Raw genomic sequence first — 17,945 nt, 5'->3', positions numbered from 1 at the left:
CCTTGGGGTTGTTGGGGGACGGCCAGTCTCCACAGCGCTTTTTTCAGAACACTCGCTAGTCTAGGACCCCACGTGCTAAGCTGTCTCTGAATCTTAGCACTCGAGAGGCCTTTCAAGGTCAGGTAGAGTCCTGGGCTGTCAGAGCTGGGAGGAGCCCCAGAGGACGTCTAGTCTAGGCTGGGCCTCAAAGCCTAGCTCTGCCCCTTCCTCACCTCTGTGACCTTGGGCAAGGGCCTGTCCCTCTCTGGGCCCTTTTCCCCCTCTGTTAAATGAGCGGGCTACTAGCTGACCACTAGCATCTCTTTTAGCTCTAACACCTATGCTCCTATGGACTATGATTTTACCAATGGAGGAATCGCAGCTAAAACCCTAGCTAAAATCATAGAAGCTCAGAATCTCTGAAATGGAAGGGATCTTAGATGGTATGAAGCCAGCCTAACGGGGAGTGCACCAGACTTATATATCCAGTGACAGGGAGCTCACTACTTCATAAGGCTGACTGTTCTGTAACCCAATATCTCTGATGCTTAGAGAACTCAACCTCATGTCAAACCTCCTTCTCTCTTCCCCCTCATTGCTTCCAGCTCTGCCCTGACTCCCAGGATCTCACAAGCATGGAATATTTAGAGATCTGGAGTCAGAGCATCTGAGTTGGAATTCTTTACCTGCCACTTAGGACATGAGTGGCCTTGGCCAAGATTTCCTTTCTCTCTCATTGGTTCTCCATCCCATTCTCCACTGCTGCCATTCCAAACCTCCCATGGCCCTCCTCCCACCCCAATCCTCTCCTCCTTTATTTCACTTAAACCATTGAAGCCGTTTCCCAAGAGCTCTCTCTGACACCATCCCCCACTTAGCTTCTCTTTCCATCCAGCCTCTGATGAAGGGGCAGTTCTCTTGGCCAAGGCCAGCGCCTTGATTCCAGCCACCTCTTTCAGCAGATTGTCCCCTCTGCCGTCTCCCCTCTCTCAATAATCTTCATTCTCTCCCTATCTCATGTCTCCTTCCCTGATGCTAATGAAGAACACGCCCATGCTTCCCCCATCCTTAAAAACAGTCCTCTCAATGTATCCATTCCAATCAGCCGTCTTTGGGTATCTCTCTTCCCCTCTTGGTTAAATGCTCTCAGAAAGCTGTCTACACCTCTGCCTCTACCCCCTTCCTCTCACTCTCTTCTAAACCCTCTTCACTCTCTCTGGCTTCTAACCTCCTCATCCAGTGGAAACTTCCCTCTCTTCGTTGCCAACTGAGGTGGTCTCAGAGGTCATCTCATCCGTTTTATTTATTATCCATCTCATCTCCCTCATTTTATAGGTGAAGATAGTGAGGCCCAAGGATGATACACGGCTTGCTTGGGGTCTCACTGGTGGTGAGCGGCAGAGCCAAGATTCAAGCTCAGGTCAATCCCAGGCGCCATACTTATTCCTAGGGCACCTCCTTCCTTTTCTCAGTCCTTGTCTTTCTTGGCCTTTGATCAGCCTCTCCTCCTGGATGCTTTCTCCTCTCTGGGTTTTTCAGATGCTGCCCTCTTAATTCTGCTAGCTGTCTAACTGTTCCTCCTCAGTGTCCTTTGCTGGTTCTGTATCCCCTTCCCCAGGGAATATTTTGTCCCGGGCCTTCTTCTCTCTTCTCCCTATACTATGTCACTTGGTAGCTTCATCAGCCCCCCTGGTTCAGTGATCATCTCTATGAAGATGATTCCCATATCCATTCCCATATCCCATATATCCAGCCCTAACCTCTCTTCCAAGCTGCATTCGTACACCTTGAAGTCAATGTCCCATAGACATCTCAACCCTCACACATCCAAAACAGAACTCATGATCTTTCCCTCAGAACCCTCCTCTCTTATGAACTTCCCCCTTTATACTGAGGGTACCAGCACCCCCTCAGTCACCTTGGCTTGCAACCTAGATGCCCTCTTCAAAGCCTTGCACTCACCCCACATATCCAGCCTGTTCTCAAATCTTGTAATTTTGCAATGTCAGTCATATATGTCCCCTTCTCTCCAGCCAAACAGTCTAGTTCAGGTCCTCATCATCTTTCACCTGGGCTATCACAATTACCTCTTAATTGGCCTCCCCGTCTCATCTCTCCCCATTCCAATTACTCCTCCACACAGAGGCCAAAGTGACCTTTCTAAAATGTAGGTGTGACCGTGTCACCCTCCTCATCCTCCCACCCCCCTGCCCCATTCAGTAAACTCCGATGACCACCGATTACCACCAGGATCAAATATAAGGTCCCTTGTTTGGACTGAAGAGTCCATCACACCTCGGCCCCTTCCTGCCTTCCCAGTCTTCTTGTCTTTGATTTCTCTCCATACACTTGGTGGTCCAGCCTCACTGGTCTCTTTGCAGTTCCTCACACCTGACCCTCCATTTCAATGTTACTCCTTGGCACTGCTGTCCACCATGCCTGAGATGCTGCCCCTTCTCACCCCCACCTCTGGACTTCGTAAGACTCAGCACCAATAGCACCTTCTCCAGGAGATCTTTCCCAGTTCTCCATCCCCACCCCTGCTGCTCGTGCCCTCCTCTCAAACGGCCTTCCATCTACACTGCATATATCTTGTGTATGCCTAGTCATTTACATGTCATTGGCCCAGCTAGAATAGGAGCTCCCTGAGGTCAGGAGCCCTGCTTTTGTCTTCCAGCACAGGGTGAGGGCTTAATCAATGCTTGTTGATTGGCTGACTTCACTCACCCGAGCCTCAGTTTCCTCACCTCCAAACTGAGAAGGTTGGGCTGGATGTCCTCTGGGGCCCTTCTCGCTCTAGATCTGTTCTAGTTGTAGGTCTAGCTGAAGATCCTAATCTGAAGGAGGAAATGCTGTGTTAGTGGCCACGCCAGAGCTGGAGCCAGGGGAATGCATAGCAGAAGGGAGCCAGGCTTTGGAGTCAGGGAACTAGGGATGGGGTCTTTGCTCTGTGACTTCCTATAAGTCACAACCTCTCTGGGTCTATGTCTTCTTCTGCAAAATGAAGCAGTTGGGTCTCTGTGATGGTGGAGGGTACTATGGGCCAGGTGGGAAGGCACAAACAGGTGCTGAGGAGAGTAGAAGACATTTTATAGAAGGCCCATGGATCCTCTGGGCAGACGAAGCCAGAGAAAGCTCACCGGCTAGAGAAGAATTAGCTTGGAGGGCAGAGAGGGAAGGCTGTTACGTTTGTATGAACAGATTCCACTGCTTAGCCCCTCTGGGGATCAGGGGGAATGGCCGAGGGAATGGGACTCCCAGAATGTCAGGGGCGAGAAGGACCCTGGAGGTCACCTGAGCCAACTCCTGCCGGAGCACAAATCCCCAGGGCCGCCTACAGAGGCAGCACCTCCCGCTCTTGGACAGCTCCAAGGCCTAGGGCAGTCTTCAAGCCAAAGGCTGCCTTTCTGTGACTCCATATATGCCGGCACCTCCTGGTCTTGGCCTCTACAGCCAAACAACAACCCTTTGGGTTCTTAAAGACGGCTGTTAGGTCTCCCCTGAATCTTCTCTAAGATAGTCATCCCTGGTTCTGTCAACTGGTTCTCATGAGATGTGGACTCAAGGCCCTTTACCATGCTGGTAGTCATCCTCTGAATGTCAATGTCCTTCTTAAACTGTAGTGGCCAGGACTGGACTCAGTCCTCTGGCTGTGGCCTGACCAGAGGAGAGGACGGTGAATCTGTCACTTCCTTATCCCTGGACACCAGGCCTGCCTCTCTTGATTAAGTCATCCAAGATCACACTAAGTTTTTCGACTTTGATTCATACTGAGCTTGTGGTCCACTTGAGTCCCCAGATCTTTTTCAGACAAAGCACTGTTTTTGTTTTCTCCTCCCCACTGCCATGTTATACTTTTAAGTGATATTTTGAACCCATGTGTAAGCCCTTCCATTCATTTTTTTCTTCTTCATCCTTCATCGTCATCTTCAGCCCAGTGTTGCATGTTATGCCTGATTTTGTATGACCTGCACGCCTGCAGATGTCCCTAGGAATCTGAATGGGAGAGATGACCAGGCCCAGCCAGGGCAGTAGTACCAAGGCCTGCAAGGGAAGTGGGGGAGCTGTCCCTTGCGGATTCAGCCCATCTAGCAGCTCCCAGAGATGTGAATGCAGAGCTTTAGGATGCAGCTGAAGGAGCCCTAGACTTGGAGATGAGGGCCAGAGTTCAGATCTTGACTCTGCTACATACCAGATGGGACTACGGGCAAGTCTCTTGCCCTCTCTGGCCTCAGTTTCCCTACTTGAATAATAATAATGATAACAATGGCTAGAATATCTATATCACTTTCAGGTTTACAAAGCACTTTGCTTGTGTTATCTCATGGGATCTAGTGGGCATTATTATTCCCATTTTACAAATGAGGAAATGGGGTTGTTGTGGGCATCAAATGAGATAGTGTATGCAAAACAGCTCCCCAACTTCAAGCCGCTCTCTAAATGTCAGCTATTATTAGACCCGACAAGTGCTCCTAAGCCCCACCCCCCAATTAGGACCAGTTCTACTTGTCAGAAAGCTTTTCCTTCTACCGAATAAAATCTGTCTGGCTCTACCCTCTGGGACCATATCATATGACTGGCCCCCTCCCTTTCCTGGTCACCTGGATCCTTAAGGATAGATTCTGTGCTTCTCCCTGCACCCCCATTCCATCATCATGGGTCATAAGTGCACCACACACTACCTGTCCACTGCATTGGGGGGGGGGGCTGAACAAAATTTTGTTTTGAAGCACCTGCTCTGGAATTCTCTGGAGACAGCATTGTCCCCATGCTTCTCAGCCACACACCTGGTGAGATAAGACAGAAGGACCTCTTCCAGGGCCAGGGGCAGAGTCCAGGTTACCAGTGGGGAGACAGGGAAAGGTCACAATTGGAGAAGGGGAATCAGGTGGAGCAGCCTAGGAAATGCCCAGAACGTCATAGGATTTAGGGCTGAAGAGACTTTGGATATCTAATGCAATGCAATCATTTTTACACATTAGGAAACTGAGGCCTGGAAGGGGCACAGCCAAAGCTGGCCAGCTAGTGAGAGTGCTGTGATTTAAATCCAGGCTGCTTTCCACAACCACAAGATATATTGGGGCTAAACAGTATGGAGGGGCTGAGCTCCTGGAGTGTGGCCACTAATGAGTGACTGTTTTGGCCATGAAGGCGGTAGAGGGTGATGATATGTGGACAGAGATCCATATCCCTTTGGAGATCTGGCTTGGCTTAGGATGCTGGGCCTGGCCGGTCTGAGGTCAAGTGCCCATTAGGAGACAACAGCCAACATGATATCTCTTTGCCCACTGAGCCCACACCAAAGCAGATTCCCTAATTTATTTGTTGGTCTTCATCTGAAAATAACAGTTTGCTGGTAAACAGGAAGGGTAATGATGCCAGCCGCCCTCGTTAGAGGCTAATAATTGCTTAATTTGTCCAGTAATTGACCTGGGCTCCCAGCGCGGCCTGACATCATGTTGCAGGGTGCTCAGCAAGCCGGGTCCGGTTAATGTTACCTTCGAGAGGGCTTCTGGAAGCCGAGCGCCTCCGTGCCCGAAATTTCCTCTTCACAGATGAGCAGATTAATTGGCCTGCCAATTAGGCGGCTATTAAAAGCAGGGAGGGAGGATGAAAGAAGGAAGGCAGCTGCCCAACCAGCCAGGGGAAGGTCTGGATCTGCTGCCCAGCCTGCAGCTGGACAGCTGGACAGAGAGATGCTGTTGACCTCAGCCAAACCCCAGGGAAGTGGAGAGAAGGAAAGCATTGGTAGAATCCCAGAACCCCAGACCCGGGAGGGATCTCAGACACATCTAGTCCAGTGCATACCTGAAGTAAAAACTCTTATTCTTCATCCACACGACAGCCTTTAAAACATTTGAAGATATGTTGTCTATCCTGTCTGCTTCTGCTACCCTCACTTCCAGTCTTCTCTTCTGGAGTTCTTTCAGCTGGTTCTCACAGGATGTGGACCCCAGGCCCTCCCTATTCTGGCTGCCCTCCTCTGGACCCTCTTCATCTTGTCAGGGTTCTTCCTAAGTGGTAGCGCCCAGAGTAGAGCGCAGTGCCCCAGATGTGGCCCGACCAGGACCAAGGACAGCGGGATTTATATCCTTACAGACCAAATCTCTCTTAAGGCAATCCAATGCTGCATTGGCTTTTCAGCTGCCCGGTGACCCTGCTGACCCATCTCTGACTTGCCTCCCTAGATGGCCACTTAAAACCTTTTCCCCCCAGGGAAGGGGTCCCGGTGCCTTATGGGACCATCCATACCAACCATAGATTGGCCAAGCTGTAATTCACTCTAGAGGCCAGCTATCCCAACTCGCGTCTTACAGGGGAAACTGAGATGCCAGGTGGGGCAGAGATGCGCTCATGCTGAGGAGGTGATAGAAGAGAACCAAGAGCTCCTGACTCTTAGCCTGATGAAATGAAGGAATCAGCCCCTTTTGGTGAAAGCCCCAAGTGAGAGCATCAGGATCCGACTTCGGTAGAGAGAGTAGCGGGCCGCCAGAAGGCCTCCAGCGTCCAGCGCCCTGCCAAATCCCTCTTCCAGCTGCTGGCTGATGTCGCCAAATCTGGCCTAGCTGTGTGACCCTGGGCAATTTACTCAACCTCTGTCTGCCTCAGTTTCCTCAACGACAAAAAGGAGATAATGACAGCGCCTACCTCCCAGGGTTGTTGTGCTGTTCTGTTTTGCACCAGAATAGAGGTTTCTTTCCCAGAACTGGTAACCTCTCTGCTGCTGAGCCAGCAGGGACGGGCACAATATTGGCCAGGTGGGGAGCACCTTTAATGTTGCCTCTTCCCTCCTCTTCCCAGGGATCATTGACTTCCTCGTGAGTCACCACCCAATTGCCCAAGTCCTGCGGGACCACCTGGTCTTTAAGATTGCACCGATGTTGAACCCTGATGGAGTCTACCTGGGAAATTACAGGTAAGGGATACCCCACTGGAAAGCTCATGGATGGGAGCCTCAGGGAGGCAGGAAGAGGGCGTAAAAGCATCTTAAAGCACAGCTTTTGGGCTGGCCATGACCCCAGGGGATGGTCAGCACCAGCTTTGGTGGAGATTAGTTCTAGGGTCCCACAAACCGAGTATTCATTCCCCGCCCCTCAAATTACAGATGAGGAAACCGAGAAACTGAGGCTCAGATAAAGGAAATGTCCTTCCTGGCCGGAGTCACAGAGCAGCTTGTGGCCAAGCTGGGACTACAACCCCAGACACACACACACACACACACACACACACACACACACGGTTAGCTACTTTAAGCCTCAGGTCAGAGAAGTTCACAGATAATCCTCACAGTGGTGAGAGGCTATTGGGTGCCGTGGAATGAGCCCTGGATTGGACTCCCAGCTTTGCTGCTGCTGAGCCACATGACCCTAAGTGAGTCACTCACCTTCTCTGGGATTCGTTTCTCTCCTCTGTAGAATGAGTGGCCTAGGGTAGAGGGCCTCTCAGGACCCCTCCGTGTTGAAATCTATGAGCCTAGATGCATTTCTTGTTGATCAACAGGCTGGCCTTCCATACCAGAGCTCAGTCAGCCCACCTCTCAGGAGACAAGGGCATTACGACCACAGGTCCTTTGCCCTCTCTGGAGTGAGATGATGCGTGGATTTGATTGGGCAGCCATTTGGGGGGGAGTATTTTATTTCGGTCTCCTCCCTAAATCTAACCATTCCTTTAAGCCCCAACTCCATCTAACATTCTCTGAGTACCTCCTATGTCTGGCAGGCTGAGTTTGGTTCTGGGAATACAAAGATGTCGGCTCAGACCTTGCTCTCAAGGACATTAAGGGATGTCAGCTCCCCTGCACTGTCAGAGGTGTGAGTTGTCCTGGCCACAAGGGTCCCTGGTATGTGCCTCATCATATATGTTCACTGAACATGTTTGTTCTCTCCACGTGCGCCCCACAGTCATGACTGCTCTCTGCCTGTGTGCCCTTCCCTTTGGGTGCCATGGTAACCCATGGGAGAGGGTACTCCATGTGCACATGGCAGAGGGGGTAGAGTTCTTTTCATTTTGATTATTGAGTAAAAGAGGCAGTGGGGCATGGTAGATAGAGAGCTGACCTCAGGGTCATGAAGCCCTAGGTCCCAGAAGTCTTACCCATGCCGCACACTGGTAGGAGGATTCTGAGCAAACACCTTACGCTTTCAGTGCTCTGGACATCTCTTTAAAACAAAAATTAGCAGTGGAAGTGGGTAGAGGGGGTTTCCTCATCCAGGAGTTCCCTGGATTAATGAAATCACGGGTCTAATCCCCAACCCCAATTTGAGTAAACATCTTTTGTTTGAGCTCATGTGGCCTCTGCCTGTCCAGTAAAAGTACAGTCGTTGGTGAGGGCTCATGAGCAGGTGCTAACACACAGAGTGCCTCAGACCTGGAGTTATTATTCCGGAGCACCTCCACACGGGAGGTGATGTGCATGTGGTATTTGTGGCTTTCTCCCGTAATATAGAGAAGCCTGGGATCTGGACTCTGAAGATCAGGGTTCCAGTCTTGGCTGTGCTCCTTACTACCTGAGTGACCTTTAGAAAGGCACTTACCCCTCTACCCTTCATAGGGTCATGGATGTGGCATCAGAATGGATCTCAGAGACCATCTACTCCAGTCTAGTTGGAGAAACTGAGTCCCAGGGAATCAAAGTGTCTTCCTCAACATATGAAGAGGCAGAGCTGGTATTCAGACCCTAGTCTCCTGACTCCAAATCTGCCATCTTTTCACGCCATCTATAAACCTATCCCCTATGCTCCTAGGTAGGGGTGGATCCTAGGAGGCAAGCAGGGCTTGGTTGGGGGATGGATGGACTTCATCAGGCTCTGGCCTTGGAGTCAGGAGGACCTGAGTTCAAACCCGGCCTCAGACGCTTGACACTTACTAGCTGTGCGACTTTGGGTGATTGCCTCGCCCAAAAAACAAGACCAACAAAAAACCCCCAAAAGCACGGGATCTATGAGGTGACCTTGGCGAGATATGTCTGTTGGAAAGGTGAGGTTTGTAGATGAGTCGTGTCCATAGATGAATGCAATTCCCCAAACACTGAAGTACCCTAACACTCTAATGGGTCTGGGACCTCGCTAGTTTAAGAGGGACCTTCAGCAGGGCAGATTAAAGACCCTGCAGACCTGCCCGTATTCTCTCCTGCGTCTGCCACAGGGGGAAGGTAAGCGTCACCAAATTTGCTTTCCTGTTTGAGGTCTTTTGACAACCCAGGGATTTCATGGAGCCCAATAGCCACCCAAATACAACCTAAGACTGAATATAGTAAGTGAAAGAGGTTGGCCTCTGAGATCTCCCTCCTCTGAATATTAACTCTTGGACCTGAAAGTAACCGTACTCCCTGCCACCACCTTCAACTCATTGAAAGGCAAAAATCAAGCAAACAAGCTGCCCGATGAGAAGAGTTGTCCAAAAGTGGAACGCACAGCCTGGGCAGGTAGTGAGTCCCCCATCCCTGATGGTCTTCCAGCAAGACGACCCCATATCAGGGAAGTCTTGGCCAGGTGGGAGCTGGACAAGATGGCCCTGGGATGCCCTCTAACTCTGAAAGCTCAGGTTCCCTTGTGCTTCCTTCCTCTGCCCCTTCTGTCGCCGCCCCCGCTTCCTAGCCAGTTTTCTGGCGGATGAGAAATTCTGCAGCCTTGAGATCTCTTTGGGGGCCTGGCTGCTTTTATGATGACAGAGAGGCAATTACTATGGTAATGCTTCACTGCAGCCTTCCCCCTCCCCAAGCTGGGTCTGGTGGGAGGGGGCGGGGGGAGGGGGTGAGAAGAGTTGTTGCAGGGAAGGACTCCGGCCCCATTTCTATGGTAACAAAAGGTAATTGTCGTTAACTTCCAGTTAGGCAGCGGCAGCAGGAGGCCCTACCTGGCAATTATCGATTTGTTATGCCCAGAAACATAAATAAGACCAATAAATGCATTCCGAGGGCCAGGGCTGTTTGCTTATCCCAGGCTCCACGGAGTACACATGACAAACACCTAATTAAGAAGAGAGATCCAGCCAAGTCATTTATCTTGTCATCTCCAGATAGAGAGCCCCCGTTTGCACAGGGAGGGTGGCTGATGTCAGTTGTACGTGCTCTGAATAAAATCTGGGCACGGGACGGCAGAAAAGCTGCTGCGTTGGGACCAGCGCGCGGCTGTGTGACCTTTGACCAGTCGCCTCCTCTGGGGACTCATTTTGGCCCCACTCAAAATTATCTCTAGGGCCCCTTTCAGTTCTGATGATCCTTGTTCTAAAGTCTTAGAATTACGGTCATAGGACTTGAGTTCAAAACCCTGCTCCACTGTTTCCTAGCTGTGTGACCCTGGCCAAGTCACTTAACCTAGATGGGCCTCAGTTTCCCCATTTGAATAAGGAGTCTTATCCGGGCGATGTACCCTATCGTGTTCTATGTTCTAGTCTCTCCAAGTCCTGACATCCCGTGTTCTCTTCTAAGATCCCTCCCAGTTTGAACTTGATATTTCGTATTCTTAGGTTTCCTCCAGTTCTGACTGATCTATGTTTTAAGTCCCATTCTGGCTCTCTGACACTTCTCCGTCCTGTGTTCTAAAGACATTTCCAGTTCTCGAGTCTGTCCTTGACCCTACAGGGCAGAATTAGGAAGAATGGGATGTGAGTTACAGAGAAGCCGATGTTGGTACCATATAGATTGGGTGTCATTAGGTTGTAACCTCCCAGAGGGCAGGGATGGTTCTGTCTTTCTTTTTCTCCCCAGCACATGGTGCTGGTACACCATAGGTGCTTAATAAATGCTGGTTGCCTTGGTGACTTGACATATAAAGAACAACTGACTAACAACGAGAGCTGTCCGACAATGGAATGAGGCACCTTGAGAGGTAATGATCTCCCTGTCACGAGAGGTCTTCATAAAAAGCCTGGACGACTCTTTGGGATGCTAGCATTCAGTGCTCTAAGGAGGACAGTGGAAATAGGGGCTGCGACCTCATGTAAATCTGACTGGTGTGGCTCCCCACGCGATGCCTGAGAACCAGAACCACATTCTGGGCAGAGAGACTTTTATCCCTTCCATGGGTCCTTTGACGGCATCTAGTATCTTTGCAAAGAAACTCCAGAAGGGGTCACGAACAGTCAGACATGACTCAAACGACTGAATAGCACACGCTGTATTGGGCAGCTAGGTGGCACCATAGTGCACAGAGTGCAGGGCCTGGAGTCAGGAAGACCCATCTTACTGAGTTCAAATCCAGCCTCAGACACTAGTGACCCTGGGCAAGTCATTTCACCCCGTTTGCCTCAGTTTCCTCATCTGTAGAATGAGCTGGAAAAGGAAATGCCAAACCACTCCAGTATCTCTGCCAAGAAAACCCCAAATAGCATCATGGAGAGTTGGACAGGACTGAAAAGGAAACAAGAAATACATTGTATAATCTAACAATCCTGGCCCTCTTGAAGTTCTTCAGACATGGCACTCCCACCTCCATGCCTTTGTCCCAGATCTCACCTGTGAGTGTCACTCTCTCCCTCCTCACCTCCACCTTCTGGCTTCCCTGGTTTTCTCCATGTCACAGATCAAACCCCAGCTTCTGAAGGAGGCCTTTCTTGGTCCCTCCCGCCCACCCCCCACTAAAGTTCTTTCCCTCTGCAATACCTCTGATTCACCCCGTATACATCTTATCTGTACCTGGTTTGTACTTGTCTCCCCAGTTAGATTGTGAGCTCCCTGAGGGCAGGGACTGTGCTTTGCCTTTCTTGTATCCCCAGGGCTTAGCACAGTGCCTGGTACACAGTAGGCACTTAATACATACTTGTTGGATGATTGGCTGGGGGAAGGTATGTTTGTTTCCCACCTCAAAGACCCGAATCTGCTCCCTCTGGTCTCTGGGTCTGCCCTGGTTCTCCGACCTCTGTGTCAGAGCTGGCTGCTCCTTTTGCTGGTACAAGTCAGAAGCTATGGCTAAGATCTCTAAGAATTATGACCCCCCCCCCCAACTCTCAAGTTCCATGGCTTAGCTGCTCCTGTTTTGTGAGAGCAAGATAGGGAAGCCAGGGCTTAGAGAACCTGAGCAGTTTGCTTAGGACACAGAGTCAAGCCTTGGTGGGGCGAGGGAGATGGGGAGACCAGCTCTCCCCCTTCTGCTTCCAGCCGTGCATTGGAGAGGGAGTTAGTGTGGAAAGCGACCAAGAATGCCACATTGGCAGAGTTGGGGATGCGAAAGTCAGTCTATCAATAAGCATTTATTAAGCACCTGCTATGAACCAGGCACTCGGCTAAGTGCTGAGGACACAAAAAAAGGCAAAAGCATGACCCCTTCCATCAGGGAACTCCTAGTCTAATGGGATGTAGACCCGACCCTGGCCAGGACTTGGGAAAGCTGGGAAGGTGCGGGGGATCAGGGCCAGCCATAGGCTGCAGGTGTGCCTCTACTCACTCAATGCCCTCCCTGGAGACAAAGTAGAAAAACTGAGTCAGTGAGAAAGGTGACCAGGCTTCCACTGCCGGCTCTGCCCCAGGTTCTGCCCCTCTCTGAGTCTCAGTTTTCCTTTCTGAAAATGGGGCATATGGGCTACATGGCCTCTGAGGTCTCCATATCTGGAGATTTTTTCAAAGAAAACCAAACCTCCCCCTGCTTTGGTGTGTTGGCCCCAGCTTGGACTGGAGAGTGTTTGGAAGCCATTTCTAGATCTTTTCCTGACATCCCAGCACTCACATTCAATCTTCCCAGCCCAATGTCATTAGGAGATGATTGCCTCAATATGGAGAGAGACTGCATGGAGCCAGCCACACTGGCTTGCCCAGTTTCCATTTGTGACAAATGGGAGAGATTCATGCAATGACTCAGTCTGTGATGAGGATTAGGCTCAGTCTGGGGCCAGGGTCAGGACTCAGCCTGGGGTCACCATCTGGTGGAAAAACTGACAAAGGGAGATTTTATTCTCGATCTGATTCTCACAAATGAAAAGAAACTGATCACAGTGGATGGAAAAGATAAGAATCTGGGACTAAGGGACCCTTCCCTCCTAGAGACAGCGGTGGAGGAAAAGAAATCCAGGCATGGTCTGACATGCCCATTGGTTTGGGAAAGCGGGCTTCAGTGAGGGATAAGGGGAATGCCTTGGACTTCTAAACCCCTTCCCAATTATCAGTCTATGGCCCTAGTATTCTTCCAGGTCTCACAGTCTGGATTTATTAACCCTCTGACAGGTGAGAAAAATGACACATAGATGGGAGGTGACTGGCCCAAGGTCACCCAGCATGCTAGCAAGACAGACAAGATTAGAAGCTGGTTCCTAGCCTCCCACTCAATCTGCACCTTGTGCCATGAGCTAGCCCCTGGCCTCTTCTTCTCGGGATGAGTCGTCTCTGGTTCTCTGTGTGTCCTCTATAACCGGAGCCAGGTTTCTCTGAGGGCTGGAAGTCTAATCAAGAAACTAACCCACGAGAGCTCTTGGCCAAAACCAATTATTTAAATCACTTTCACGTTGCGGCTCCCAGAAAAGAGCCCAGATGGCCAGCCTGCGTGTGGAGGCGGCTTCTGCCCCCGTGGTGGAAGTGTACAGCATCTTCAAGGCAGAGCGGGTGCAAGCCTGGGGAAGCGGCTGTGTCTGTTGGAGAAATGGAGGCTCTTGAGTGGGGGCAGCCAGGGACTGTGAGCTCGGAGCAGCGAATTCGGAGCTGGGTCAGAGCCTGCTCCAGCTCCTGGTGTTGCCTGGATCCCTCCCTTCCCCAGGCTGAGCTCCGGCTCACCTCCTGTCATGCGCTGGGCTGGGGAGGTGTGGGGGCTCAGGTGTTGATGGATGAAGGTTTCAGGCTGGGCTACAGTGGAAAGACGGGGCCCGGTAGACGGGAGAGCTGGCTTCTAGTTCCAGCCCCACACTAGCTTCTTAGCCTTGGCTAAATAGAATACTTCCTTTGTAAAATACTAAAGATGGATTAGGTTATCTATAAGTATCCCTCCCAGCTCTGATATTCCATGTTCTAAGGCACCTCCCAGCCCTGGCATTTCTCTGTTCTAGACCTAAGGCCCTCCCAGCTCTGATATTCCATGTTCTAAGGCCTCTCCCAGTCCTGGTATCTCTCTGTTCTAGATTCTAAGGTCCTCCCAGTTCTGCCATTCCATGTTCTAAGGCCTCTCCCAGTCCTGGCATTTCTCTGTTCTAGACTCTAAAGGCCCTCCCAGTTCTGCCATTCCATGTTCTAAGGCCCCTCCCAGCCCTGGCGTTTCTCTGTTCTAGAACTAAGGCCCTCCCAGCTCTGATATTCCATGTTCTAAGACCCCTCCCAACCCTGACATTTCTGTTTTAGGTTCTAAGGCCCTCCTAGTTCTGCCATTCTGTATTCTAAGGCACATCCCTGCTTTGACATTCTCTCTTGCAAGGCTCCTCTGGCTCTGACATTCCCAGTTCTAAGGTTCCTCCCAGCTCTGACATTTCTCTGTTCTAGATTCTAAGGCCCTTCCTCCACTTCTTGTTCCACTCTGACATTCCATATTCTAAGGTCCTCTCAGCTCTGACACTCTAGATGAGGAAACTGAGGCAAACAGGGTTAAGTGACTTGCCCAGGGTCACACAACTAGTAAGTGTCTGAGGCTGGATTTGAACTCAGGAAGACGAGTCTTCATGACTCCAAGCCTGATGATCTATCCTCTGTACCACGTAGCTGCCCCCAACACCCTACCCTTACAATTCGAATTTGGGGATCACAGAAACCAGGCCACTTCTCCAAAGGCTTTGGGGCTCAGGACAAAGAAAGCCAATTCCCACATCCTGACAGAATGCTCTGCTACTCCTCAATGGTCCTTATATTATACGGATTTGGGTTCATGCTGGGCCTCCTTGGTAGAGTGTCTCCTCCTTGAGGGCAGGTGCTGACTCAGAATAGCTTTTATCTCTGTCGCCCTAGTGCTGAGCATAGTGACTAATTGAATTGGAGTGAGCTGAGTTGAACTGAATTGAATTGAAAATCTAGGCTTCCTGACTCTTATTCTAGTGTTATTTCTGGTTAGAAAGGAAGCATAACATCATGGAGAGAGCCCAGAACTTGGGGTCAGAAGACCTAGATCCTACCCCAGCTTCCACCACTTATTAGTGACCTTAGACAAGTCCTTTCTGTCTCTGTGCCTCAGTTTCCCCTTGTCTCCCTCCCAGGGTTGCCATGAGACTCCAGGGTAAAGCTCTGGCTGCCCTCTTGTGCTGCCGCTCTGTGCCCCACTGACCTTCTTCTCCCAGGCCCTGCCTGACTGCTTCTCTTGGCTCTTTCCCAGGTGCTCCCTGATGGGGTTTGATCTGAATCGCCACTGGCTGGACCCCTCCCCGTGGGCCCACCCGACTCTGTACGGGGTGAAGCAGCTCATTATCCAGATGCACAATGACCCGGTGAGTGATAACCGATCAGAGCTATGTTCCCTCTGCCTTGGGATGGGGCAGGGGTAGGAGTAGGGATGGGGGTGCTGGCTGTTGGGACAAAACCACAGCCAGGAACTCTGGCCAGCACTGAGGCAGATTCAGCTGAAGGGGGAGGAGATGTCAGTGAGGGATCTCAGATCTCATGGCCCCTCAGGCAGAGGGCCTGAGATGCTGGGGAGGGAACAACGTAGGGCCAGACCTGGGAGAGCTCACCTAGGCGTTGGCCACCCTGGAAAGGGAGCACCAAGCTCAGCTATTTCTGCATAGCTCCTTCAGACCATGAGTCCAAGCCCCCGATGGCCAGCTCTCATTACAACGCTCTTTTGGGACATGCCACCAGGGATGGTACCCAGAGAAATGTGGACTTGTTGCCTCTGTCCCTGAAGACTCCACACGGCTGGCATGCCGTGGCCCTGAGATGTGGGCCTTGGAGGCTGGCGGGGAGCAGGGGTGGCCTCTCCATTGAGGGAACGCCGTAGCTTTTCCCACCCACGTGGAGGATGCCTTCAGCCGGGGTGTCTGGGACCAGGGCAACACAGCCACATCGTCTCTGCCCAAGACGCTATTCCTGTCTGGTCCTGCCAGTTTGCTGCAAGGCCAGGGGCCTAAGGAGAGGAAGGGGAGCAGAGAGAAGCAGGAGGCTTCAAAGAACACAGGGTCTGCAGGCCCCGTTCAGCACACCCTCCGGGGACACACCCTCCAGGGACGGCCGGCTAAGGCCACGGGGGCTGCTTCTTAATAATTGTGTTCTCTTGGTACTTGGGTGGTACCCATCCCCTTATCCTGTAAATTCAATCCCTCAAACACTAAGCCATTTACTTTAGAGCAACCCACACCCCACATGGGGAGAGCTTCTGTGCCTGGGGCTGGCAGAGCTTGGACCCAGTTGAATAAAACAGGGGAAATTGATTCAAGTTTATCTTAAAACCAAGGGTTAGCTTTAAACAGTGAGGTGGGGAGGGTATGGGAGAGGGAGCTATGAATGAGAGCACCTGGACTTGGTCACCTGGCCTAGAGTCCAGCTGTGATGCCCACTCATTGGGTGACCATTGTTCCAGGAACTGAGACTGTAGATGATTCTGAGGATGCAATGATTCATCCTGGGCATCTACGTGGTGCAGCGAATAGAACAATGGGGTCAAGAAGTCCTGAGTTCAGATCTGGCCTCAGACACTTACAAGCTGTGTGACCCTGGGCAAGTCACTTTACCCTGCTTGCCTCAGTTTCCTCATCTGTAAAAGGAACTGGAGAAGGAAATGGCAAACCTGTCCAGTATCTCTGCCAAGAAAACCCCAAATGAGGTCACAAAGGATTAGATGTGACTGAACAGCAGCAAAGTGATTCATCCAGTCAGTCAATGAGCGCTGATTAACCCCTTGGTCAAGGGCTAGGGATACAAAGAAAGGCAGGCACAGTCCCAGCCCTCCGGGAGTTCAGTCTAAAGGGAGAGATGATGCGCCAACGATACAGACCGGCTGCCTGCGGGAGGAACGGGAGGAAGCCTCAGATTGGGGGGAGCACCAGCAGTGAGGGCCGGACGTCTTCCTTCTTCTTTATCAGAACATGGATGGAATAAAGAATTGCCATAGCATTCTCTAAGTGGACCTGGAAGAGGAAGCCGGGAAGGGAAATGTCTCGTCCAAGGTCAAACGAAGTCTTATTGGCAAGAAGGAAGCAGGGGCCCCAGGAGCTAGACCCCCGGGCTTTTCTCCCCCTGACGTCCTCCAGCCCAGGCAGTGGCAGGCTTTGCTGCAGAGCCCCAGTGACGGACCCTGCTCCTGCCTCCCGGCTTCCCTCATCCCTGGCAGCTCCCCCAGGGATCTTCTGGGAGATCAAAGCGCCGGGATGGGTTCCTGCTTACCTTCCCCATGAAGGCCAGTGCCCCAGATGGCTGGCCTGTGGCTCCTTTAGGGTCCTTCTCCTGGAGCCAAAGTAATCAGCTTCCAGAACCACCTGGAGTCACTCTGAGCCAAGGAAGAGGAAGAGGAGAGAGACAGAGACGGAGACAGGGAGACAGACAGAGAAAGAGACAGAGACAGGGAGAGACAGAGACAGGGAGACAGAGAGAAAGAGACAAAGAAAAAGAGAGAGACAGGGAGAGTCAGAGACAAACAGACAGAAAGAGGGAGAGAGAGAAATCAATACAGAGAGAGAGAGAGAGAGAGAGAGAGATGGCTCTCTACTCTACTCACCTACTGGTGCCATTCTGCATGAGCACACCATCTAGTCCAACAGCCTCCTGAGCAGAATCTTCACCACAACATCCCCAATCAGTGACTGTCCAGCCTCTGCTTGGAGACCTCCAGTAATGAGGAGCTCACTACCTCCCAAGGCATCTCATTCCTCATTGGGAGAGCACTCATTGCTTTTTTTTAAATTTAATTAATTTATTTTGATTTATCAACAATCACTTCCATATGCTGAGTTTAAAATTTTTCTCCCCCTTCCTCCCCACCTCCCTCCCCAAGATGACGCACAATCTGATATAGGCTATACATTTACATTCATATTAAACATATTTTCACATTAGTCATGTTGTAAGTAAGAATTAGAACCAATAGGAGGAACCACCAGAAAGAGGAAACAAAACTCAGTAGAAGAGAAAAAAA

The 17,945-nt window shown here is 51.0% G+C and overlaps 1 protein-coding gene across 1 annotated transcript in view; it reads left to right on the top strand.

The window, feature by feature from the left end:
• The window catches only part of AGBL4 (ATP/GTP binding protein like 4), a 790,143-nt gene that overhangs the window by 732,225 nt on the left and 39,973 nt on the right, over positions 1 to 17,945 (top strand). Inside the window, exons 7-8 of the mRNA XM_027837968.1 lie at positions 6,781 to 6,895; positions 15,195 to 15,306. Of these exons, the coding sequence (XP_027693769.1) occupies positions 6,781 to 6,895; positions 15,195 to 15,306 (227 nt within the window). The remainder of the gene's footprint in view (positions 1 to 6,780; positions 6,896 to 15,194; positions 15,307 to 17,945) is intronic.

The sequence above is a fragment of the Vombatus ursinus genome, unplaced genomic scaffold (genome assembly GCF_900497805.2).
Source record: "Vombatus ursinus unplaced genomic scaffold, bare-nosed wombat genome assembly UNPS02014825.1, whole genome shotgun sequence".
Taxonomy (NCBI): domain Eukaryota; kingdom Metazoa; phylum Chordata; class Mammalia; order Diprotodontia; family Vombatidae; genus Vombatus; species Vombatus ursinus.
This window is presented reverse-complemented; position numbering and strand designations above follow the sequence as displayed.